Source organism: Chelonia mydas, chromosome 18, assembly GCF_015237465.2.
Source record: "Chelonia mydas isolate rCheMyd1 chromosome 18, rCheMyd1.pri.v2, whole genome shotgun sequence".
Lineage (NCBI taxonomy): Eukaryota > Metazoa > Chordata > Testudines > Cheloniidae > Chelonia > Chelonia mydas.
In genome coordinates, this window is record NC_051258.2 from 1,154,349 (window position 1) to 1,179,945 (window position 25,597).

Genomic DNA, 25,597 nt, shown 5'->3' on the forward strand with positions numbered 1-25,597 from the left:
TCCGCAGTTTGTCCTGAATCTGGTTTTCTTAGCTATGACCCACTGGATCTGATCACACTTGCCAAGCTTTGACACTGGTGCAGCCCCAGTTGCTCCAGGGCAGGTACTCCAAAAGAAGCATCCACCCCACAGGAAGCCTCCAAGGGTTATCTGCTGCTGTCATAAATATAAAGGGAAGGGTAAACACCTCGAAAATCCATCCTGGCCAGAGGAAAAACCCTTTCACCTGTAAAGGGTTAAGAAGCTAGGATAACCTCGCTGGCACCTGACCAAAATAACCAATGAGGAGACAAGATACTTTCAAAAGCTGGGGGGAGGGAGAAACAAAGCCTCTCTCTCTGTCGGGGTGATGCTTTTGCCGGGGACAGAACAGCAATGGAGTCTTAGAACTTAGTAAGTAATCTAGCTAGAGATGCGTTAGATTCTGTTTGTTTAACTGGCTTAGAGAATAAGCTGTGCTGAATGGAATGGATATTCCTGTTTTTGTGTCTTTTTGTAACTTAAGGTTTTGCCTAGAGGGATTCTCTATGTTTTGAATCTAATTACCCTTTAAGGTATTTACCATCACCTATTTTACAGAGGTGATTCTTTTTACTTTTTCTTCTTTTAAAATTCTTCTTTTAAGAACCTGATTGCTTTTTCATTGTTCTTAAGATCCAAGGGTTTGGGTCTGCAAATTGGTGAGGATTTTTATCAAACCTTCCCCAGGAAAGGGGGTATAAGATTTGGGAGGATTTTGGGGGGAAAGATGTTTCCAAACGGACTCGTTCCCAGTAACCAGTGTTAGATGTTTGGTGGTGGCAGCGAAAGTCCAAGGGCAAAAGGTAAAATAGTTTGTACCTTGGGGAAGTTTTAACCTAAGCTGGTAAAAGTAAGCTTAGGAGGTTTTCATGCAGGTCCCCACATCTGTACCCTAGATTTCAGAGTGGGGAAGGGACCTTGACAGCTGCATTACTATCTATTGGTTTGTTTGAACTTCCCCAGTCCTGTCCTATCCAGTGCTGCCCCAAATAATCACTCCTGCTACTAGCGCTGCTCCTGTCTGCTGCTCTCTGTGCTAGGATCCTATCCCAGTGAGTGAAACCTTGTTAATCAAACTCAGTTAACCCCAAAGTTCCCATTTGCTAAAACCAGGGCCTTGCTTCCCGTCTCCTTAGAACATACTTGAGCAGCCATCAAATCAACTAGCAAGGACCAGTGCAATCAACAGCTGATTTGCTGGCAAAACAATCCTGGCTCCGAGCGGAAAGCAGAGGCCTCGTTGCGGGTGAACCTGATAAGATCTGCCAGTGCCCACAGGAATATGTGTGTGTGTGAGCGCGCACCAGTGCGCACAAAGGCCGCATGCAGCGAAAGCTACATAACTCTTACTGGCGGGCTGTAGAGTCAGTACAAGGCAACACACATTCCTGCGTGGGCAGCTTGGCCCCAGTGTGAAAACAGTCCCTGTTGTCAAGTATCAGGGGGTAGCTGTGTTAGTCTTATCCACAAAAACAACAAGGAGTCCAGTGGCACCTTAAAGACTAACAGATTTATTTGGGCATAAGTTTTCGTGGGCTAGAACCCACTTCATCGGATGCATGCAATGAAAATTACAGATGCAGGCATTATATACTGACACATGAAGAGAAGGGAGTTACCTGACAAGTGGAGAACCAGTGTTGACAGGGTCAATTCGATCAGGGTGGATGTGGTCCACTCCCAATAAAAGATGAGGAGGTGAGAGGCAAAGCTGCTTTTGTAATGAGCCAGCCACTCCCAGTCCCTATTCAAGCCCAAATTAGTGGTGTTAAATTTGCTAATGAATTGTAGTTCTGCTGTTTCTCTTTGAAGTCTGTTTCTGAAGTTTTTTTGTTCAAGTATAGCATGCCCAAATAAATCTGTTAGTCTTTAAAGTGCCACCGAACTCCTTGTAGTCCCTGTTGTGTGTCCTGGCCAGGGGCGTGGGGAGGAGAGGGACTCAGCGTGACAATCTCCATGGTAATACCCAGAATGAGCACTGAGAGCCAAATCTGTCCTGCCTCCTCCGGGGCTGCAGCTCCTGGGAGGCAGAGCCAGAATCCAGCTCCTGAGCCTGCTCCCCAGCCTGTCTGCTGAGCACGGGCACCTGGGCTGTCAAAGCTCCAGCAGCAAGTTATGCCCAGTCTCAGCTCTCTTTCATTCCCTCTCTCTCCCTTTCCTTACTGTTTTCTCTCTCCCTTTCTCTGGCTTTCCTTTTTTTCCTCCTCTCTGATCTATTCCTGGGCATTTCTCCATTCCTTGTGGGATTTCAGCCTCTGCTGCCCACTCCTTCAGGGACAAAGTCCCTGATCTGGGTGCAAGTTACTCTTGGCAGCCCCTTTCCAACACAAGGAAGAGCAAACCCCTAAGTCAAATGTCCACGAGAGGGGGATGGGCTGCGGCAAGGAAGTACAGCATTTGCCCATCACAGTCCAAACCTCCTACCCCATTCCTCAGCTAATTGCTAAGAGCAGCCCATCCCAAAGTGTGATTACACAGAGAGAGGTTACCTGGCACCCTGCAGCCGGGAATGCAGTCGGGACATGGATGGAGCACTAAGTCAGGTTTTCTAATCCTTTTCTCATTTTTGATGCTCTCCTCTGGACTCCCTCCAATTTGTCCACATCTTTCCTAAAGCGCGATGCTCAGAACCCGACAGAGTCCTCCAGCAGAGGCCTCACCAGTGCCGAGTAGAGCGGGACAATTACCTCTTGTGTCTTACATACAACAGTCCTATTAAAACAGCTCACAATATTTGTCTTTTTTACAACCGCAGCACATTGTTGACTCATATTCAATTTGTGATGCACCAACCCCCAGGTCCTTTTCAGCAGTACCACCGCCTAGCCTTCTTACGCCCCATTGTGTAGCTGTGCAGTATTTTGCACTAGTCTTGATTGAATTTCACCTTGTTGATTTCAGATCAATTCTCTAATTTGTCAAGGTTGTTTCGAATTCTAACCCTGTCCTCCAGAGGGCTTTTGTTCTGTTTGTACAGCCCCTGACACATGGAGTCCTGGTTCCTGACAGGGGCTCCTGTGTGTTACCACAACACAAATAAATCACAATGATAGCCCATCCCCAACCTCACGGCCACCCCACCTCCAGGTCACCATCTTTGAAGTAATATTTTAAACTTCTGTTTTTAAGATTTGGAATTCCTCAGCTCGGAGGACAGCTCTGCAAGCAATGAAATACAGGAGTGGGAGAACCCAGCCCAGCCCTCCCCACTGAGGACAATGAAGGACAAAGCAAGGGGCTCTACCTTTCATGCTTCCTCCTCTTCCTGGCTCGGTACAGCAAGCCGATGAGCATAGCCAAAGCACGCAGCTTCATTTTCTTGGAGGGCATACTGGCCTCTTGCCTTAGGGACACAGCATGAGGCTAGCACTCTGGAGTCACTTCTGCAAGCCAGCTGGCCAGGTGTGGGACCATCCTCAGCCCCTTCCCTTCTCTCCCACCCCAGGAGAGACTGCCCAAGGCAGGAACCGTCAGCAAAAGTGGATCTCCCTGTGCAGCGACCTACCAACTGGCTCGTTGCTTAGATGTGCCTGTTCTGAGACTCTGGCAAATTTCCTTTCTGTGCACGTTGGTGAACTTCCCCTTTGTTGCCCCAGCCCGCATGGCTGCTGCAGAGATCCAGGTGAGCAGCAGAGACACAAAGGGAAGGTCTCCCTCTTCTGCTTTAGCATTTGCCAGGTGAGGCCACCTGCTACTCTGGAGTGCTCCTGCTCCGCAAACTGCAAGCTGCCAGGAGACCCCAACCCCTCCCTGGGGCGGTGGGGTGTGGGAGGTTAGCGAGTCTCCATTAACTCTCCCCAGCTGTCTCTCTGGGGCGTGATGACCCTGGAGTTGGATCGCCACAGGAGACAGTGCATGGAAACCACCCCCTCACCGTCATCTGCTCCCAGCTACTAGCCACATGCAATCAGGCTGTGCCGGAGAAAGCCCCCTCCAGGTTCACTGCACCACACACCAGGGCCCTGCCACCCCGCCTTGTGCCGTCCTGAGCCCAGCTGGAGGCTCGTTCTGCTGGAGAAGGTTGAACAGTCTCTGGGACTGAGCAGCTAGCGCTGGCTGAGAGCAGATGCTGTGCTGAGCTGCGGGCCGTGCAGGAGTTCAGCACTGGGGGGGGTCTGCGGGAGGCTCTGCGGAGACTCTCTCCTCAGGGGGACTGAGTCATCTATCTGCCGCCCCGACCGGGAAAACCGAGAAGTCTGCTGCTTGCCAGGAGCTAGGATTCACGATGTGACGGAGAGACTGCCGAGACTCATCAAGCCCTCAGATCGCTACCCCTTCCTGCTTCTCCATGTGGGCACCAATGATACTGCCAAGAATGACCTTGAGCGGATCACTGCAGACTACGTGGCTCTGGGAAGAAGGATCAAGGAGTTTGAGGCGCCAGTGGTCTTCTCGTCCATCCTCCCTGTGGAAGGAAAAGGCCTGGATAGAGACCGTCGAATCGTGGAAGTCAACGAATGGCTGCACAGATGGTGTCGGAGAGAAGGCTTTGGATTCTTTGACCATGGGATGGTGTTCCAAGAAGGAGGAGTGCTAGGCAGAGACGGGCTCCATCTAACGAAGAGAGGGAAGAGCATCTTCGCAAGCAGGCTGGCTAACCTAGTGAGCAGGGCTTTAAATCAGGTTCACCGGGGGAAGGAGACCAAAGCCCTCAGGTAAGTAGGGACGTGCGATACCGGGAGGAAGCAGGAGCATGCGAGAGGGCAGGGCTCCTTCCTAAGACTGAGAAAGAGGGACGATCAGCGGGTTATCTCAAGTGCCTATACACAAATGCAAGAAGCCTGGGAAACAAGCAGGAAGAACTGGAAGTCCTGGCACAGGCAAGGAATTATGATGTGATTGGAATAACAGAGACTTGGTGGGATAACTCACATGACTGGAGAACTGTCATGGATGGATATAAACTGTTCAGGAAGAACAGGCAGGGCAGAAAAGGTGGGGGAGTTGCACTGTATGTAAGGGAGCCATAGGACTGCTCAGATCTCAAGTATGAAACTGCAGAAAAACCTGAGAGTCTCTGGATTAAGTTTAGAAGCGTGAGCAACAAGGGTGATGTCGTGGTGGGAATCTGCTAGAGACCACCGGACCAGGGGGATGAGGTGGACGAGGCTTTCTCCGGCAGCTCACAGAAGTTACTAGATCGCAGGCCCTGATTCTCATGGGAGACTTCAATCACCCTGATATCTGCTGGTAGAGCAATACAGCGGTGCACAGACAATCCAAGAAGTTTTTGGAAAGGGTAGGGGACAATTTCCTGGTGCAAGTGCTGGAGGAACCAACTAGGGACAGAGCTCTTCTTGACCTGCTGCTCACAAACCGGGAAGAATTAGTAGGGGAAGCAAAAGTGGGTGGGAGGCAGTGACCATGAGATGGTTGAGTTCAGGATCCTGACACAGGGAAGAAAGGAGAGCAGCAGAACACGGACCCTGGACTTCAGAAAAGACGACTTTGACTCCCTCAGGGAACTGATGGGCAGGATCCCCTGGGAGAATAACATGAGGGGGAAAGGAGTCCAGGAGAGTTGGCTGTATTTTAAAGAATCTTTATTGAGGTTACAGGGACAAACCATCCCGATGTGTAGAAAGAATAGTAAATATGGCAGGCGACCAGCTTGGCTTAACAGTGAAATCCTTGCTGATCTTAAACACAAAAAAGAAGCTTACAAGAAGTGGAAGATTGGACAAATGACCAGGGAAGAGTACAAAAATATTGCTCGGGGATGCAGGAGTGAAATCAGGAAGGCCAAATCACACCTGGAGTCGCAGCTAGCAAGAGATGTTAAGAGTAACAAGAAGGATTTCTTCAGGAATGTTAGCAACAAGAAGAAAGTCAAGGAAAGTGTGGGCCCCTTACTGAATGAGGGAGGCAACCTAGTGACAGAGGATGTGGAAAAAGCTAATGTACTCAATGCTTTTTTTGCCTCTCTCTTCACGAACAAGGTCAGCTCCCAGACTGCTCCACTGGGCAGCACAGCATGGGGAGGAGGTGACCAGCCCTCTGTGGAGAAAGAAGTGGTTCGGGACTATTTAGAAAAGCTGGACGAGCACAAGTCCATGGGGCCGGATGCGTTGCATCCGAGAGTGCTAAAGGAGTTGGCGGATGTGATTGCAGAGCCATTGGCCATTATCTTTGAAAACTCATGGTGATCTGGGGAAGTCCCGGACGACTGGAAAAAGGCTAATGTAGTGCCCATCTTTAAAAAAGGGAAGAAGGAGGATCCTGGGAACTACAGGCCAGGCAGCCTCACCTCAGTCCCTGGAAAAATCATGGAGCAGGTCCTCAAGGAATCAATTCTGAAGCACTTAGAGGGGAGGAAAGTGATCAGGAACAGTCAGCATGGATTCACCAAGGGCAAGTCATGCCTGAGTAACCTAATTGTCTTCTGTGACGAGGTAACTGGCTCTGTGGATGAGGGGAAAGCGGTGCACGTGTTGTTCCTTGACTTTAGCAAAGCTTTTGATACGGTCTCCCACAGTATTCTTGCCAGCAAGTTAAAGAAGTATGGGCTGGATGAATGGACTATAAGGTGGATAGAAAGCTGGCTAGCTTGTCGGGCTCAACGGGTAGTGATCAATGGCTCCATGTCTAGTTGGCAGCCGGTATCAAGTGGAGTGCCCCAAGCGTCGGTCCTGGGGCCGGTTTTGTTCAATATCTTCATAAATGATCTGGAGGATGGTGTGGATTGCACCCTCAGCAAGTTTGCAGAAGAATGTGGAGGATGTGGAAAAATTGGAAAGAGTCCAGCGGAGGGCAACAAAAATGATTAGGGGACTGGAACACATGACTTATGAGGAGAGGCTGAGGGAACTGGGATTGTTTAGTCTGCGGAAGAGAACAATGAGGGGAGATTGGATAGCTGCTTTCAACTACCTGAAAGGGGGTGCCAAAGAGGATGGATCTAGACTCTTCTCAGTGATAGCTGATGACAGAACGAGGAGTAATGGTCTCAAGTTGCAGTGGGGGAGGTTTAGGTTGGATATTAGGAAAAACTTTTTCACTAGGAGGGTGGTGAAACACTGGAATGCGTTACCTCGGGAGGTGGTGGAATCTCCTTCCTTAGATATTTTTAAGGTCAGGCTTGACAAAGCCGTGGCTGGGATGATTTAATTGGGGATTGGTCCTGCTTTGAGCAAGGGGTTGGAGTAGATGACGTCCTGAGGTCCCTTCCCACCCTGATATTCTATGATTCTATGATTGCAGGCCACAAAACCTCACCCAACCACTCCTGTAACAGACCCCTAGCCTCTGGCTGAGTTACTGACATCCTCAAACCATGATTAAAGACTTCAGATTACAGGGTGTCCACCATTTATTCTAGATTAAACCAGCAAGTGACCCATGCCCCACGCTGCTGAGGAAGCGAAAAAACCCAGGGTCTCTGCCGATCTGACCCAGGGGAAATTCCTTCCCCACCTCGAATATGGCGACCAGTTAGACCCTGAGCATGTGGACAAGACACCTGGGAAAGAATTCTCCGTAGTAACTCTGGGCCCTCCCCATCTCGTATCCCATCTCCAGCTGTTGGGGATATTTGCTAGTCGCAGATCATCTACATGCCATTGTAGGCAGCCCCCTCATCCCATCCCCTCCATGAACATATCAAGCTCAGTCTTGAAGCCAGTTAGGTTTCCCCCCACTGCTCCCCGACATGCTCCCCATCACTCATGACCATGCACCCAGACTCTAACCTCAGCCTAGGCCTGGGTCATAACAATAGGGGTAGCCTAAATTCCTCCTTATCTGTAAAGGGTTAAGAAGCTCAAGTAACCTGGTTGGCACCTGGCCAAAGGAACCAATGGGACAAAAGATACTTTCAAATCTGGTGGGAGGGAGAGGTTTTGTTTTGGGTTTTTTGTTTTCTGTGGCCGTTCGCTCTTGGGACTAAGAGGGACCAGACATCATCCATGTTCTCCAAATCTTCCTGAACAAGTCTCTCTTATTTCAAACTTGTAAGTAACAGCCAGGCAAGGCGTATGAGTTTATAATTTGTTAGTCTCTAACGTGCCACAAGTCCTCCTTTTCTAGTTTATCTTTGTTTTCTCAACTTGTGAATTTTCCCTTTGCTAGAAGGAGGTTTATCCCTGTTTTGCTGTAACTTTGAATCTAAGGCTAGAGGGGGCTCCTCTGTGCTCTTTGAATTTTCTGCTACTCTGTAAGGTTAACTACCAGCCTAAGTTTACAGAGGTGATTCTTCTACCTTTTTCTCTTTAAATAAAATCCTTCTTTTTAAGAACCTGACTGATTTTTCCATTGTTCCAAGACCCAGGGGTTTGAGTCTTTGATCATTTTGTAACCAATTGGTTAGGATATTATTCTCAAGCCTCCCCAGGAAAGGAGGTGTAAGAGCTTGGGGGAATATTTGGGGGGAATAGGACTCCAAGTGGTCCTTTCCCTGATTGTTTGTTAAATCACTTGGTAGTGGCAGCGATCCCAAGGCAAGAAGGGAATCTGTGCCTTGGGGAAGTTTTAACCTAAGCTGGTAAGAATAAGCTTAGGGGGTCTTTCATGTGGGTCCCCACATCTGTACTCCAGAGTTCAGAGTTGGGAAGGAACCCTGACAGCCTGTCTTCCCCTGCAGTCCAGCACCAACGCTGCCTGACTAGCTGAGGTGCTATAAATCCCCCATAATGGGGCAACCCCCTTCCACCTTCTGGGCCTTGTGTGTACGTGGCAGCACCCTGCCCACAGCTCCAGGGGAAAGCAGCTGAAATGCCCCTTCCCTCCAGGCCATGCCTGTGCTGGGTGCAGGGAGGGTCATTTGGAACCCAGATTCAAATGGGATAAAGAGTGTCTCCTCCAGTGTACCCCTCATCCCCACTGCCCCAGCCGTGCTGCTGCATGAGCCCTGCTCTGCCTCTCCACAGCTTCTCACGCTCCAGCATGGATCTTTCGCCCCCTTGATGGGAGTGACAACCCCCCACCCCACTGGATTCGCTCCCTGGAGGCTGGCTGCATTTCAGGTTCAAACCAGCCACTCTCACAAGGGTCCCCAGGGATATGGAGCCAATGAAGGACTCCCTCGTGGCCAGAAGATAAGTGTCTCCCCAGTGCTTTGAGAGAGCCTTCCCCATCGGCTGGATCTCCAGCTGTGGGGAGCGACGGCCTTTCGCTCATCTCCAGGGGATTTTAGTACAGATCCCCAGGCCCGCGTCCCAGTGGAGGGAGTCCACTGATTCTGGGCTTTTCATCTCAGCCTTTATTGACACTCCCCAGACGGGCGATAAGGCAAATGCACCGGGCGAGGATTATCCAGTCAGAGCCCCACAGACAGTGGCGTGGGCTCTTCCCGGGCTGCACTCAGCAGGCCTTAGAGTGTGTGCCCGGCCGGCGTGGTAACCCAGTCAAAGGCTGGCATTTTGCAGAGCACTGCTCATCCTCATGGCCCCATTAGACATTACTGCAGGGGTATGACCAAGATCTACAGAGACAGACACTCTGATTATGTGTGCACTGGCTCTAGCCTTCTCTGGAGAGCAACCCCCCACCCCAGACTGGTTACGTCGGTGGAACACAAGACATGATCAAGCTGTTTATGCTGGAAATCTAATTACACCAGCTAACGAACCCGGCAGCTGCAGTCTTAGTAACCAAGCCCACTCCCAGAGCAGCTGCAGGCACAGTTGCAAGATAAATCTCCTGCCCCCGGGGAAGGAGGGCTGGGACTAGAAGGCCCAGGCCTTCAGCACCCCAGAAACAGCCTTTTACCCTTTGTGCTAATAGAGAGCACCTTCAGCTGGGCAGCAGTTACCTGCCCAGCCGCTACGCGGCACTGTTCTCTGCGGCACACCAGGCTCGCCAATGGCTGCACGGGCTGCTCCCCACACAGTGAGAACGGGGCCGCCAGGACCCTGCCCGCTGGCGGGGGCGGGCCAGGAGGGTGCATTGCGATCCTGTTCCAAGGCTTTATCTTTGGCCTACCCCACACGTGGTGCTGGCAGAGCCAGTTCTGCAGACGCGAAGCATCACCCATGGGCAGCGTGGGCACAAGCGTCCAGACGCCGTCCTCTCAGCCCCAACCAGGCCTCTGTCTCCAGGACTTGGTTGCTCCTCAGCTCTCCACTGAGCTTGCCCCAATTGTGCCGATGGTGACGAGGCTCAGACTTACAAGCTCATTTCACATGCACCACTGAGCCACGGCCAGATATGAAGAACCGAAGGGCTAAACCCAACAGGGCTGCCTTAGGAACTCGTATCCGAGACGTGTTCTGACCATTAAACCACACTCCCTCCCAGAAGGAACACTGCTTTACAAGCACGGCTTTTGTTCCAGGAGCAGGCAGCTCGCCTACAGCCAGACGCATGCAGCTGAGGATGGATCTACCCCAAGGATTCAGGGATAGATGAGGCATCATCCGTCTCAAGTGACTCCTCACCAGAGCCTGATCGGCCCTTTCTGACTGGGCTACATGCTTACACAGTTCATCCAGTCTCAACCATCCAAGTTCCAGGGATGTCCTTGACACCTGCATCTTCTGCCAAGCCTGGCCCGTATCCCTGCTTCAACATGGCTCTTTGGGAATTTTTTGACCAAATGTGGTTCTTCCCCCCGCCCCCAGAAAATGCTGAATCATCCAAACCCAAACTTTTCATGGAAACGTGTCGGTTCCAATACAAATGGCATCAGGAAAGTTTCCCAGGCCGAGCTGGAATTTCTGGTCCAAACAAGAGAGGGCAGGACTATCAACGAGCTGATAGCCAGGCGGCAGGGCATTCTCCTGAGGGAGGGGAACCTGAGATTCAAGTTTCTGCTCTGAATCAGGCTGACCAAGGACTTGTACCTGGGCCCCCCAGCATCCCTCAGGCTGCCCTAAACAGCTGGCTAGTTGGGGCTTGCTCTCTCTTCTTTTTCAGGAAAAAATTAAAATTTTGAATGTTTTTCCAAAATGCCATTCTCCTGTCTGGTCTGTCCCTTTAGTCAGAGACACACTGGCAAGAAACTGCTGTCCAGGGAGGTTTCTGGGGCTAAAGACACTTCTGAACGAAAGGCCTCCTTGAAAGCAAATCTGCAGCTGTCACCTGTGCTCCCTGGACTTCTCTGATTGTTAAGGTGCAGCTGCGTGGGAGCAGGGGTCTCTGGTGTGGAAGAGCTCAGCTATTCCCTGGGCTTAATCCACACCCGAAGTCACAGTCCTTGGGCTGGGACATCAGGATCTATGGCCTCTAGGCACTTTGGATAATTAATTCAGTGTAAGAATGAAGTGAACGGAGTCCTTGGCAAATGTCCCCCGTAAGGATGGTACGAAACCGCCAGCAACATGTCTAATTGAAGAACCACAGCAGCAGGCACGGCCCTGCAAGGTGGGCTGGGATTTCACAGCCCCCACACCACTAATTAGCTGGTGTCTTCCTTTCTTGTTGCATTCCCATGACATAACCCCCTCATTAATCTCTGTCCTGCTCAGCTCCTCATTAAGCGGAGGAACGCACGCAGCATTCCAGAGAGCCCCAGGAGCTGACGCGAACTGGGGATCGCCTGTGGGCTCCCACCCTTCCAGCCACTCACTGTGGGAGGCGAGTCAGCATGACAAATGGGGGGGTGATTAATGTAAAGGTGAAGGAAAAACAAATTGGGTGCGTGCCCTACTTCTGCTAGAGGAGGCCTGAAACTCCCCCCCCCCCCAGCTTATTTTTAATCGTAGAAATATCAGGAAAATCAAATCTCGTCTCCCTTATTTTTCCTGGAGATTTCCCTGGAGCACTAGAGCGCCGACTGAGGGAGCCCTCGGTTGGGTGTGTCAAATCTTTCACCAAGAGCTTCGCTAGTTGACGAGGCCTCTGCTTTTGGAGCAAGGGGCCAGCCCCAGTGCTGGACAGCGGCTCATGCAGCTAGTGTCTCCTTCTGCAGGGTGCTGCAGAGGCCATGTGAGCAGCCCCGTTGGAGGGCTGTGGGGGGACCTCAATCCCAGAAGAGGCACCGAGCACAAAATGATAAAGGAATCATCCCTAGAGTAGCTGCCTTGATCTCTTCCCCCTCCCAAAACCTTAACCCCCACTCAGGTGACTGTGGGCAGGCAGAATCCCTGCCCCCACCGAGCTGATTGCAAACCTTCCCCCACCTGCACCGGGCGCCTCCAGAGCACCCAGACCCCTCTGCTGGGAGGTTCTGTGGGCACTGCCTGGTGGGTACTACTGGGGCCACGCAGGCAAGCCACGGACATGCAGACCCCCAGCTGATGGTGGTGAGGTCTCTCTCCCTTGGGCCCCACCACCCTGCAGAAGGGGGGCCCTAGGATTTGGGGACATTGCCCCTTGAGCAGCCCATGTTGATCAATGCCTGCCGAGGAATCCCCACTAGATGGACCAGTTGTCTGATGAGATCAGCCAATTCTGCTCAGTGGTTTGCAACCTTTCTATACTGTCTGTGATCCCTTTTTCCACACTGGGATGGCCTCAGGACTCCCCTTTTAGCTAGCTAGGATCCATCTCCTCCACCCCAGGTAACAATCTGGGAGGGGCAGGATGGTTGCCACCCCACCCCATATTCACAATGCCCCTGGTGGTCATGACCCCCAGCGCGATGCCCTCTGCCCTCACTGGGACCTGCAGCTGTCAGTGTAGCCTCCAGCTGTGCAACAGCCTCACTCCACTCACACCGTCACCCGCGACCAACAGGCATGAACGGGTTATGTTTCGATAGCCCTTCCTTCCAACAGGATCGTGATATGAGTCATGGATGGTACATATGGTGACCACTGCGTCAACCACCACCACTGAAATGCAGCCACCTCTGGTGTGGGGCACCACACAACAGCTAAGGACAGGAAGTGAAGAATCCTTGCTCCAGTTGAAACTGCATAGGAAATGTAGGAAGGCAGGAAGTAATGACCCAAGTTGGAATTTGGCCAGGACACCAGGATTACTGATCCTGATCTCTCAGAAGTGCCATGGGAGCCTCTTGGGAGACTTAACCACTGAAACCTTAACAGGATTCATGCAGTCTGGATCCCAGAGGAGCCAGGATAGGGCCCCAGGGGCCTGCTGGACTCTGCCAGCAGACATTTCCACCGTGGGTTTTCATGTCATCGTGGCTCCTACAGCAGGTGGGTCATTTCTGTTATGAAACCTACATTGATTTCCCCGCATTCCCCTTGATTGTCAGTTACAAGGCAGCCTGTCCTCTCTGCTGTGGAAATGATCGAAACAAACAATGCAGCTCTGCATGCCAAAGCCAGGCATGGCTCCTGCCCTGACCCATGCAGAGACAGGCAACCAGCCTGACAGCGCATGCAGGGTTAGAATGAGTGGGCACACCGATTCACAGAAGAGCCCGGCAGGTTCTGTTCACAGGAGGAAGGTAATAGCCAAACCTCAGAGTCATGTTTGGTGAATTTGCTGCTAGATTCACTTCATTGCAGAATTGTGCTTTGGAATCTAATGCTCCATTTACACATCTAGCCAGTATGGTTGGGAGGAAAACTTTCAGAATATGAAGCAAGTGTAATTGATGCAGTGCTGTCTGCCTGAGTTTGCAGACAGCCCGAAACAATACTCAGTTATAACTGTCTCATTCATCTTAAATGAATGTTGACTCTGAAACCTAATGATCACATTCCAAAATCAACATTGTTAACTTATTCAGCGCTGCACACTTCAGCAGAAACATTCAGATGATATTATTATACCATGATGCAAATCACCTTCCACACCTTCCCTGGTGCCACAAACCCAGCTGCCCCAAATCACTAGCTTCCTCCCCACATCCCAAAACAACATCTATGGGGCAGTTACATGTTATCAGTCCAAAAAGTAGGCCACCCATTGAAAAATGAAACTTTGGGGCAGAATTTAAATAAACCAAATTTCATATGAACAGAAATAACTGTTACCCAGGAAAGAATTTTCTGTAGTATCTGGCTGGTGAATCTTGCCCATATGCTCAGGGTTTAGCTGATTGCCATATTTGGGGTCGGGAAGGAATTTTCCTCCAGGGCAGATTGGAAGAGGCACTGGAGGTTTTTCACCTTCCTCTGCAGCATGGGGCACGGGTCACTTGCTGGAGGATTCTCTGCTCCTTGAAGCCTTTAAACCACGATTTGAGGACTTCAATAGCTCAGACATAGGTGAGAGGTTTTTCCTAGGAGTGGGTGGGTGAGATTCTGTGGCCTGCGTTGTGCAGGAGGTCAGACTAGGTGATCATAATGGTCCCTTCTGATCTTAGTATCTATGAATCTGTGAAACTCAGGGAACAATGTACTGGCTGCATTATTCGTGTTCCCTATTTCAGTTATTAAAACATCTCTTTTTCAATGTCACTGACGTGGTCCCCGAATCTGCAGTCTGGGTACCGCTGCTAGGCACAAAGATGCTGCCCCATTACCCACAATGCCCAAGGATACGCACATGACCCACAGTCCCTAGAGATGCACATTATCCAAGACAATCCAGGGACTGCCCATTACCCACAATGCCCAGGGAATGCACACACATTACCCACAATACCCAGAGAATATGCAGTTCCCAGGGAATACATATCACCCACAATGCCCAGGGAATGCACACACATTACCCACAATACCCAGAGATGTTTCAGAGTAACAGCCGTGTTAGTCTGTATTCGTAAAAAGAAAAGGAGGACTTGTGGCACCTTAGAGACATCCGATGAAGTGAGCTGTGGCTCACGAAAGCTCATGCTCAAATAAACTGGTTAGTCTCTAAGGTGCCACAAGTACTCCTTTTCTTTTTACGAATACCCAGAGAATATGCAGTTCGCAGGGAATACATATCACCCACAATGCCCAGGGAATGCACACACATTACCCATAAATGCCCACGCTAAGTATCTGCAATGCTAATTGTTGAACTCGAGCCCCACTGGAGCCTGGTGCTGAGTGTGTGGCTGCTGTCACCCCGTGCTGCTCACACGTCATACCCAGACTGACTGCAAAGTGAAGTCCCGAGCTATCCACACCCCAGACTCACCCACCTGCACATGGTTGCTGATATTCTCCTTCTTCCCACTAACAGCCTAGAGGTGAAAGGCTCAAAAGCCAATTGCCAAGCCCCTGACTCAGCTCGTTCCCATTTACTGTAAATTCCATCCATCCCAGCTGATCAGAAGGGCTGCTGTGTTGTGACCCTGCCCGGCCTTCTAGATGATTTGCGACGCTTCCCCCTACCCTCCTCAGGAATATGTCTGGATGGTAGAGCAGGGGGACTCCTCTGCCTCCCCTGACTGAATCTCTCTTATTCCTAGGAAAATCCAAGGAGTTCTGCAGCATTAAACAATCATTAGCTGTGGCTGTGTTTATGTCCCAGATTGCAGACCTGCATAGAATTCTAGATGATCACAATGGTCCCTTCTGACCTTAGTCTATGAATCTATGAATTCACAGAGTCACTTAAAACACACGGAGAGAGCGAGCAGCCAAACAGTTATATGTTGATAAGGGGAAAGGAGCGAAACTGTCAAGAAATTAGATCTCATTTTGGATAATTAAAGGGAAGGTGGCGGCTGTCACCCCAGTCTGCATCTTCTCAAGGAACTACAAATGCACAGAACATTGTTGGTTGCGTCTCTGCAAACACCTAATGCCCTCGCTTCCTGGGGGGTGCCACCCTGGACATGGCTGTGACTCAATCAATTAACATTCCCTAATGAGGGCTGAACTCCCCTGGCAGGGCTGTGACAGCAGGAGAGGCCTGGCACCCAGGGCGTTCCAGAGGGCGTGGAGGGAGTCCATCTAGCTCATCTGTAATGGGGCACAGTCCGAGCAGGAAGTGAACCCTCCATTACACCACAGCCTGAACCAGCCTGAGAGCACAATGAATCCCTCTGCTCCTGACAGCTGCTGGGCCAGAGCCGTGCGTGTCCTGCAGAGCCAGACCTGGTACTCGAACAATCAGCTCCACAAACACAGGCCTCCACCACTTGAGCCGGAGGAGAACTCTCGGGGGCGACACTAGGAGAGGTCTCTTATCCTCTCCGGACAGGGTGATCTCATGCATACACCCTTTTTTCTGGTGACTGGCAAAGCCTTAATCACAGCCCCTGCCTCTTGGCGCTGCTTCTTATGAAAAATAAAAGCAGGACCATGGGAAGAAGGGATCCTGCATGCTGCAGGGGGTGTTTGCTTTGAAACGTATGTTTCTGGTCAAATTGAAATAAAAATCATGGAGCCATTTTCCTGGGTCTTTGTCCTGGCCCCTGTTTGAGCAGACTGAGTCCCTTAGCTGCCAGCATCATGCTGCAGAGTGAATGACCCTCTGGACATTTGTCACTCTGCGCCCTGTGGCTTGCTGCTGTTTACATCCTGAGCACTGTAACACCACTGTGACTCTACTGGGGGGATGGGGGGAGGAACGGGGAAGAACTGCTTAGCAGCAGGATCAGGACAGGGTTTTTCCTATTCAAATCTGCATCAGAAGGTGCAGTACAAGGCTCAGGGAGAGGCTAGCTGGCTGATGTGCCATGGCACCAGTTAGACAGGGAGATTCACCTCCAGCCTTCTCCCCAGTGCCACATGGCCTGGTGGGAGCATGAATGCTCCGCAATGGCTGTGCAATTCCTGAGGGCTTTGCCGCTCTGCCAAAACCACAGCATGCGCTTCCAAAACGTGACTTCTTCAGGACACAAAGGGACTGGCTGCAGCCTCTGTACCATCCCAAACCGAGGAGTTGCTGGCATTCCCCTCCAAAAGAGGAGCTTTCAGACCTGGGCGTCTTCTGGGTTTGCATGGGAGTAGCCCCCAAGATGGCTGTGAGTTGGCCAAAAGTGGGTGGGGTGAACAGGGGATGCTAAGTTATATCAAATCACTGGTGAAAGGCAGCACAGAGAGAAACAATGTTGACCAGGAAGACTGACAGACACGGGGCTAGCAGGGCTAATTCAGCCACGTGCACAGGTATGATTCCTAATAACAAGCTTTTCCAGGACCTAAGGCCAATGTTTCCATTCAATTATGTTTCCTGCCTAAACATGGCAACAGTCTGTGAAATTGACTAGAATCAAAGTGAAACTGACTAGCCCAGCTGCGCCCAAAACACCCCCAGCATAAACAACAGGATTAATCAACCCCAAGGGAGAAGCAGTCTGATCCAGTGGGTAGGGTGCAAGCTTGAGAGACTCAGCTTCAGGTCCCTGGTCTGCCACAGCCTTCCTGTGTGCCCTTGGTCAAGTCACCTAGTCTCTCTGGGCCTCAACCCCCTCATCTGTACAAAGGGGATACTAGTCCTGCCCTGCTGCACAGGGTGTGCGAGGATAAATCCATTAGTGACTGCGACACGCTCCAGTGCTGTGGCACTGGGGCCAGGTAAGGCTCTCAGACAGCAAGGTCCCTAGTAATGATCCAAGCTGTTGTCAGTGAAATTTGGTTTTAAAAAGCACATAGGGCCAAAACCCAAAGTTCAGGGAACTGTCAGCATTTGGCACATGGCTTTTAAAGTGAGAGTGGCCTGAACTCTGCTCTCCCCAAGTTGAAATTAGGAGTAACTCACTGCACTCGCCCCAGGGTCAGGGAGAGGGAAGAACCAGGCCCAGAGCCTCTCTACTGCTCTCCTTCACAGGAATCGTTTCTGCTGGTTGTCATCCCCAAATGGGGAGCTTACAGCGTAGTGGGCCAGCCCACTGGCGTGTCGCCAGCATCCACCCCAGCAACGTGTCCCCTGCCAGCTGCAACCTTCACAGCTAGCACAGGGACTGGGGGCAGCCCCAGGAGATTTGCTAACGCAGAAAGGCCGCTGCTCTGCTATTGTTCTTGTTGGTAAAGGAAAACTGGGCCCATGCCCATCAGAGCGCTGCTCCCAAACAGCCTCCTCTAAACAGACAGCGAAATAGGAGCTGGCCCCTGAATGCCTCCCCTGAATGCCTCCGATGAGGGGGGCTGTAGCTCACGAATGCTTATGCTCAAATAAATTGGTTCATCTCTAAGGTGCCACGAGTCCTCCTGTTCTTTCCACAGGGGATGGATCACTTGAGGACGACCTGTTCTGTCCATTCCCTCTGGGGCACCTGGCACTGGCCACTGTCGGCAGACAGGATACTGGGCTAGATGGACCCTTGGTCTGACCCAGTAGGGCTGGTCTGATGTTCTTATTGTATTGTATTGAAGTCTAAATAAATAAATACATTTGTCATTTAAAAAGCTTCCTGCCTATGGGATAAGCAAAGCCCAGGGCCGTTTTCTCTGTGTCGTCTCACAGCAACCCATGTGTGCGAGCGAACACAAGAGAACAAAGCGGCTGCTCTGAGGCGCCAGCTGGCTACGGGTGTTCAGGGGAGGCGAGAGGTCACAGAGCCGTGCCACGCAGCATAGCCATGGCCACAGCCTGGGAAGCTCAGGGCAAAGCTGGGCTCAGCTTGGCTCTTGTGATTTATGCACAGGGTGGGGCCATGCCAGCCTTTGTTTGGGATTTGCATCAGGCCAGCTCCTGCTCTCGGGTTTCACTGGGAAGTGGAGCTCAGCAAAACCCCAAACTCATGGCCACAAGGATCCTTTTGGCCTTGCACTCCATGAACAGTCCTACCAGCCTGTGACCCAGGGACTGGCAGAGGGCCCAGGGGCTTACACGGGTCCGCTCCTAGGGGCTTTACAAATAGATGGTGCTCTACTGGAAACCCATAGCAGGGCTCCAGCCCCACTGACAGAACAGAAACCCCCCCACCCCCCAAGCATAGAACCACCATTCAGCGGCCCCCTCTGACATAGCTGTCCCATTCCTTTCTTCTTATTAATTACATGTATTGGGTTAGCGTCAAGAGGCCTCCGCTGAGATCAGGGCCCCGCCGTGCACTGCCCAGACACCTAGTGAGAGCCAGTCCCTGCCCCAAAGAGCTTCCACTCTAAATAAACAAGACACACGCCGGAAGGGAAAGTGATTTGCCCAAGCTCAGGACAGTGGAGTCGCTGGAAGCAGAGTTCATAGCTCCTGCTCTAGGTCTCTATCTGCTGGACTTTCAATTCAATGTAATGGGGTGATGAGGGGAGGGGGACCAGAGGGGGGCACTTCTGGGGGGCTGCTGCCCACACCTGTGTCTGGAGGGATGAAGCTCTTGGTTAGGGGCTCCTTGCTGGGGGATGAGGTCTTTCCTCTTCCACTGGGTCCCACGGCTCCTCCCTGAGGGTTTCCCTCCAGCCAGCGACAGTGGATGGTGCCATCCTGGACTGGTGCCCTGCTGCCTGGCCCCAGGTGCACACGCGCCCCTTCCCATGCCAGGGTGCGGGGTGGGTGCCCAGGGTGGCAGATGTGGCAGTGACAGCTGAGGATTATCAACACTGCTGGTTTCCACAGGTGCCAGCCCCACACCCTGTGGGCTGCTTGAGGCTCAGCCGACTGCAGAGAGGTCACGGGGGCACGTTCTTTCCCCCATCAATGGGGCTGTGGCAGCATATCAGAGCCCCCAGGATGCTCCTTCCAGGGCACCCAAGCCCTCCTCCCCCGTCAGCCCCTCCTGCCCTGCGCCCTTCGTGCACGGTACGGAGCAGGGCTCAGGCCCTCCCCAGGGCCAGTGCAGGCTCTGCCCCCACCCACGGGCTGGAGCCCGGGTGCAAGGAGGCGCCTCAGCTGGAGGCGACAACAGGCCCTGCAGCGTTGTTGCCGGTTGCTATGGCCACGCAGAAGAGCAAGTCGGGGGACGGGGGAGGGACGAAGCTGTCAGAGCCCCCAGGGGCTCCACTCTCCAAGCTGCAGCATGGGCTTGGCAATCAGCCTGACGCTCCCAGCCGCCCAGGGAGCACAAGCGAGGCCAGCACGGCACCCCTTCCCGAGCATGCCAGAACAATGGGCCCCTCCAACCAGCCTCTGACCCCCAGGCCAGTCTCCTGCCTCCTGCTGCTGTGGATCAGACCAAGAGCCCATTTAGGCCGGCCTCCCATCTCTTCCACGGGCCCAAACCAGATGCTTCAGAGAAAGATGCGATGAACCCAGTAAAGGACGAATACGGACCAGTCTCCCACAGGGGAAGTCCCCCAATCCCCGGGCACGGCTCCTCCTGCGATCTCTGGCGGAGAACTGGCAGGGCCCTGCCAGGAGCACAGGGAGCTATGCTCCCGTGCTGGCCAGGCAGCTGTCATGCAGAATGGTTCCAGCTGCGCCCTGTCCCACGGGGCTGCACTCTCTCCTGGGGATGGAAACTCCCCGAGTGAAACCAGAGGCTGCATTTCCTGCCCCCCAAAACCATCATGCATGGCTGGTGCTCAGCCTCCCTAGTGATTCCTGAAGAAACGCCTGTCCCACATCGCCCCAGATGGACGTCAGTGCCCCAGCCCTGGGCCACAAGCACCACTCTCCTGGCTCAAGAGTCCCTCAGACCACAACAGAAGGGGTCACTAGAGAGTGATGCTCAGCACACCTGCCGATGGCCCCAGCCCTGTCAGCTCTGTGAACTCCGGATCTGAGTTCACACAGCTGGCTTGGCTGCAATGTGGCTGGGAAACTATATTGGCCTGAAAAACCACAGTAAGGAAAGCGTGGGGTGGCTTCAGTGCCTCACAGATGCATGTATTTTATCCACACAGCACCATCACCATAGTACAGATGGGGAAACTGAGGCACTGGGAGGGGAGTTACCCAAGGACACCTAGTAGGTCTGTGGAAGAGCAGGGAACAGACCACAGGGCTCTGCCCAGTTCTCCATCCCCACTACAACTTTTAATGTATCTCAGCCTAGGCCAGACCCTGGTTTGATCTCTTCTCTCAGATGGAATAATTCCCACCAGCCACCACCCCTGTGAGGGCAAACCCTCCTCAGAAGGGGGCAGTGTAACACAGCAGCTAGCGTAAGGGCCTGGGATGCAGGAGACCTAGACTATTCCTGAACGTAGGAGCGGCCCGACTGGGTCAGACCAAGGGTCCATCCAGCCCAGTAGCCCGTCTGCCGACAGTGGCCGGTGCCAGGTGCCCCAGAGGGAATGAACAGAACAGGTTATCATCAAGTGACCCATCCCCTGTCGCCCATTCCCAGCTTCTGGCAAACAGAGGCTAGGGACACCATCTCTGCCCATCCTGGCTCATAGCCATTGATGGACCTATCCTCCATGAAACTATCTAGTTCTTTTTTGAACCTTGTTATAGTCTTGGCCTTCACAACATCCTCTGGCAAGGAGTTCCACAGGTTGACTGTGCGTTGTGTGAAGAAATACTTCCTTTTGTTTGTTTTAAACCTGCTGCCTATTAATTTCATTTGGTGATCCCTCGTTTGTGTGTTATGATGCGTCAATAACATTTCCTTATTCACTTTCTCTACACTAGTCATGATTTTACAGACCTCAATCAAATCTCTCTTTCATCGTCTCTTTTACAAGCTGAAAAATACCAGTTTTATTAATCTCTCCTCATACGGAAGCCGTTCCAAACCCCTAATCATTTTTGTTGCCCTTTTCTGAACCTTTTCCAATTCCAATGAACCTTTTTTGAGACGGGGCGACCACATATGCACGCATGTGGGAGTACCATGAATTTATACAGAGGCAATAAGATATTTTCTGTCTTATTATCTATCCCTTTCTTAATGATTCCCAATATTCTGTTTGCTTTTTTGACTGCTGCTGCACACTGAATGAATCATAGAATCTCAGGGTTGGAAGGGACCTCGGGAGGTCATCTAGTCCAACCCCCTGCTCAAAGCAGGACCAATCCCCAACTTAATCATCCCAGCCAGGGCTTTGTCAAGCCTGACCTTAAAAACTTCAAAGGATGGAGATTCCACTACCTCCCTCGGTAACGCATTCCAGTGTTTCACCACCCTCCTAGTGAAAAAGTTTTTCCTAATATCCAACCTAAACCTCCCCCACTGCAACTTGAGACCACTACTCCTCATTCTGTCATCTGCTACCACTGAGTACAGTCTAGATCCATCCTCTTTGGAACCCCCTTTCAGGTAGTTGAAAGCAGCTATCAAATCCCCCCTCATTCCTCTCTTCTGCAGACTAAACAATCCCAGTTCCCTCAGCCTCTCCTCAGAAGTCATGTGCTCCAGTCCCCTAATCATTTTTGTTGCCCTCCGCTGGACGCTTTCCAATTTTTCCACATCCTTCTTGTAGTCTGGGGCCCAAATGTTTCCAGAGAACTATCCCCAATGATTCCAAGATCTCTTTCTTCAGTGGTAACAGCTAATTTACACCCCATCATTTTATCTGTGTAGTTGGGATTATGTTTTCCATTGTGCATTACTTTGCATTTATCAACACTGAATTTCACCTGCCATTTTGTTGCCCAGTCACCCAGTTTTGAGGGATCCTTTTATACCTCTTCACAGTCTGCCTGGGACTTATCTATCTTGAGTAGTTTTGTATCATCTGCAAATTTTGCCACCTCACTGTTTACCCCTTTTTCCAGATCATTTATGAATATGTTGAATAGGTCTGGTCCCAGTACAGACACCACTATTTACCTCTCTCCATTCTGAAAACTGACCATTTATTCCTACCATTTGTTTCCTATCTTTTAACCAGTTACCGATCCACGAGAGGACCTGCCCTCTTATCCCATGACAACTTACTTTGCTTAAGAGCCTTTGATGAGGGACCTTGTCGAAGGCTTTCTGAAAATCTAAGCACACTATATCCACTGGATCCCCTTGTCCACCTGCTTGTTGACACCCACAAAGAATTCTAGTAGATTGGTGAGGCATGATTTCCCTTTACAAAAATCATGTTGACTCTTCTCCAACAAATTATGTTCATCTAACTGTCCGACAATTTTGTTCTAGTTTCAACCAGTTTGCCTGGTACTGAAGTCAGTACCGCAGCCTGTAATTGCCAGGGTCACCTCTGGAGCCCTTTTTAAAAATTGGCATCACATTAGCTCTCCTCCAGTCATTTGGTACAGAAGCTGATTTAAATGATAGGTTACAAACCAGTTAATAGTTCTTCAGTTTCGCATTTGAGTTCCTTCAGAACTCTTGGATGAATCCCATCTGGTCCTGGTGACTCACTGACTGCCTGTGGGGCCAGGCCCACCTGCTGTCCCTGTGTCTCGCCTCCCCCAGCTGGGAAATGGGGGGCAGATAACACCAGCCTACACCCCACACCCATTCAAAGCACTCTGAGTTCCAGAGCCCAGCACCCTGATCCAGCAGAGCCCCAGACCCAGTTGATGCCATTGCTGCTGAGCGGGGTAGGGGAGAATCTCTTCCTAGTGCAAGTACTTATCCAGCCCTGGGATTGTGGTACCTAAGCGCCTCACTAATGGCTGTCACCTCGCACCCGGTGAGCAGGGCACAGACACTGTGCAGGTGGCAACTGCAGCAGAGAGGCTAAGGGGCAGGCCCGAGGTCACACGGGAAGGCTGTGGAAGTGCTGAGGATTTCCCAGGTCTTTGCTAGTGCCCTGGCCAGTGGGCAGCCCTTCCTCCCCTCTGAGTGGCTCTGTGGTGCTGCAGGAAGCCCTGGGAGCTCGGAGTCTGCAGCTCCCGTTCCAAGGCAGGAGACCATCACCCATGGTGAAACTAAAGCCTCCCCCATGCGCTACAGGGGAGGAGAGTACCATGGGGTTAAAAACCCAGAGCACCTGCCCCTTGGCTCCCCTGGGGCTCAGCGACACTGACACTCCAGCTCTACTGTGACACCTAATGGCTGCCTGGATCAGCCCCCACAGAGCCGATGCAATGCGGGTCACCGTGCACCCAGGCCCCGAGCCGAGCCCTGCCCTCCGGAGGCCACCTCCTGCCCTGTATAGCACATGCCACAGGAACCTGCCAGGCCCCAATGTGTGCAATGCCCCTCAGGCCCACACCAATGCCAGGCTCAGCCACAGGGACAATGCCCCTTTCAGCATGGCACAGCCCAGGAACCCAGAGCATCTGGGAGGTGGCCAGGGAGCCGCTGAAGTGCCCACTGTTGCCTCTCAGGCAGTTTTGGCCCCAGTTGCAGGAGCCCTGCAGGGGATGTACCCCTGGCCCTCACGTCCAGGCTCCAGCTAAGAACTTGGTCCCAGAAATCCCCGTCCTGGCCCTCCCTTCACTCCGGCCCTGCCCCACACACTACCACAGGCAGGTCACTGCAGGGGCTGAGCCAGGCAAGCACCTACCACTGATCCCTGAGTGCCGGCTGCACACTGGGATCTGCACGGCCCCAGCCGGAGACCTGGCCCCTGCTCACTCAGCACAGATGGTGCCCCTAAGACCCAGGAGCCCACGGGATCCTCAGGGCCCCCTGGCATAACCCCAAACCTCCAGCCTCGGGCCGTCTGCTCTTCTGCAGCTCCCATGAGTCACGGGCAGAACAATGGTGACGGGAATCCTTCAGCTCGGCCATTCTAAGAGCCAACCCAGCTCCTCGTGTCGTGTCCTGAGCAGTCAGGTCCCACCCAGTCCCAGCCCCAGCAGCTGGCTCTGAGCCCATCCCAGCTCCCTGCAGCCCCCCACACCTGCTCTGAGCCCACCCCCTCTCTGTGCCCCACAGCCCTGAGTGGGTTCGGCCTCCTGCTTATATTCTCTGTCCTTCCAAGTGGGGGCTCCAGCAACTGCCCTGAGAGCCACACAGGGCCGGCTCCAGGCACCAGCAAGCCAAGCAGGTGCCTGGGGTGGCCAATGTAAAGGGGCGGCAGGACGGCGGGCTCTGGGGCAGCCGCTCCGTCACAGCGCGTTTCGCGCTCGGCGGCAATTTGGCGGCGGGGACGCGACTCTCCTACGGTCGCCGGCGGCAATTCGGCAGCCACAGCATCACTCCCCCTCCGTGTTCGGTGGCAAGGTTTTTTTGTTTTTGTTTTTTGCTGCTTGGGGCGGCAAAAACGCTGGAGCCGGCCCTGGAGCCACAACACTAACAGCCCACCCCCACCCCGACAGCCTGAGCTCCTGGCTACCCCGTGGCTCGGAGAGCCCTTTCTTTCCCCACTCCACCCCTGGCCTCCCCGAGGACGCAGCAAGGACCACGGGGCCAGTCACCTACTCACCGGAGGCTTCTGTGATAGATGAATGACTTGTCCACCCTGAAAAACAAGATGGAGAAGCCAGTTAGTCGGGTGGCCATGGTCCTAGGGAACAAGGGCCCCTCCAGCCTGCAGGGCACATCAGGGCTGCGAGGAAGGGGAGCTGTGTCCGGAGAGCTGGAGAGCAGGCAGGGAGGGGCAGAGTGCTCTCGACAGGGCAGCTGCAGAGGAAAATCCTCTCTCGCTTGTGTGTGAGGGGCTGGGCAGTCAGGGCTAGCCACGCAGGGCAGCACCAGGGGGGTGACTGGACATGGGAAGCCACAGGAGAGAGTGCCTTGCAGGCAGCGGGAACCAGGCAGGGAGAGGAGCGATCCAGGCCAGGCCTCTAGCCAACTGAGCCCTGTGGTGGAGCTGAGCCAAGCAGGTGATGAACTGGAGGGAACAAACCTCAGGCCCAATCAGCCAAGCTGGCAGAGAGAAGCCACGAACCCAGGCAGAGAGGGCACCAGCACCAGGGAGCAGCAGACCCAGAGAGCCAGCTCCCAGGCCCTGGCATCGGGCAGGACTCGGCTCAGCAGGGCTAGAGGGCTTTGGAAAGGCCAAGCATTCTACCCCATGACCCCACAGCTTGAGGTGCTGGGATCCCTCCAAGCCAACCCCACGCTCCCTACCCCACACCCTTCACACCCACTGAGCACGCCCAGGATTGGACCCTATTGAATTGTGGCTGGTACTTGGGACCGTCCTGGAGAAAGGGCTGGATGGCCGAGCCT

The 25,597-nt window shown here is 52.7% G+C and overlaps 1 protein-coding gene across 10 annotated transcripts in view; it reads right to left on the reverse strand.

Annotated features, from left to right (window-relative positions):
• Positions 1 to 25,597, reverse strand: part of LOC102942935 (RAP1 GTPase activating protein) — a 183,963-nt gene that overhangs the window by 117,714 nt on the left and 40,652 nt on the right. For all 10 annotated transcript variants that reach the window (XM_037881354.2, XM_037881353.2, XM_037881351.2 and 7 more), the window contains exon 2: positions 24,849 to 24,884. Coding sequence is in view for 5 of the 10 variants with exons in the window: in XM_037881351.2 (XP_037737279.1) it covers positions 24,849 to 24,884 (36 nt within the window). In the remaining 5 variants the exon portion in view is untranslated. The remainder of the gene's footprint in view (positions 1 to 24,848; positions 24,885 to 25,597) is intronic.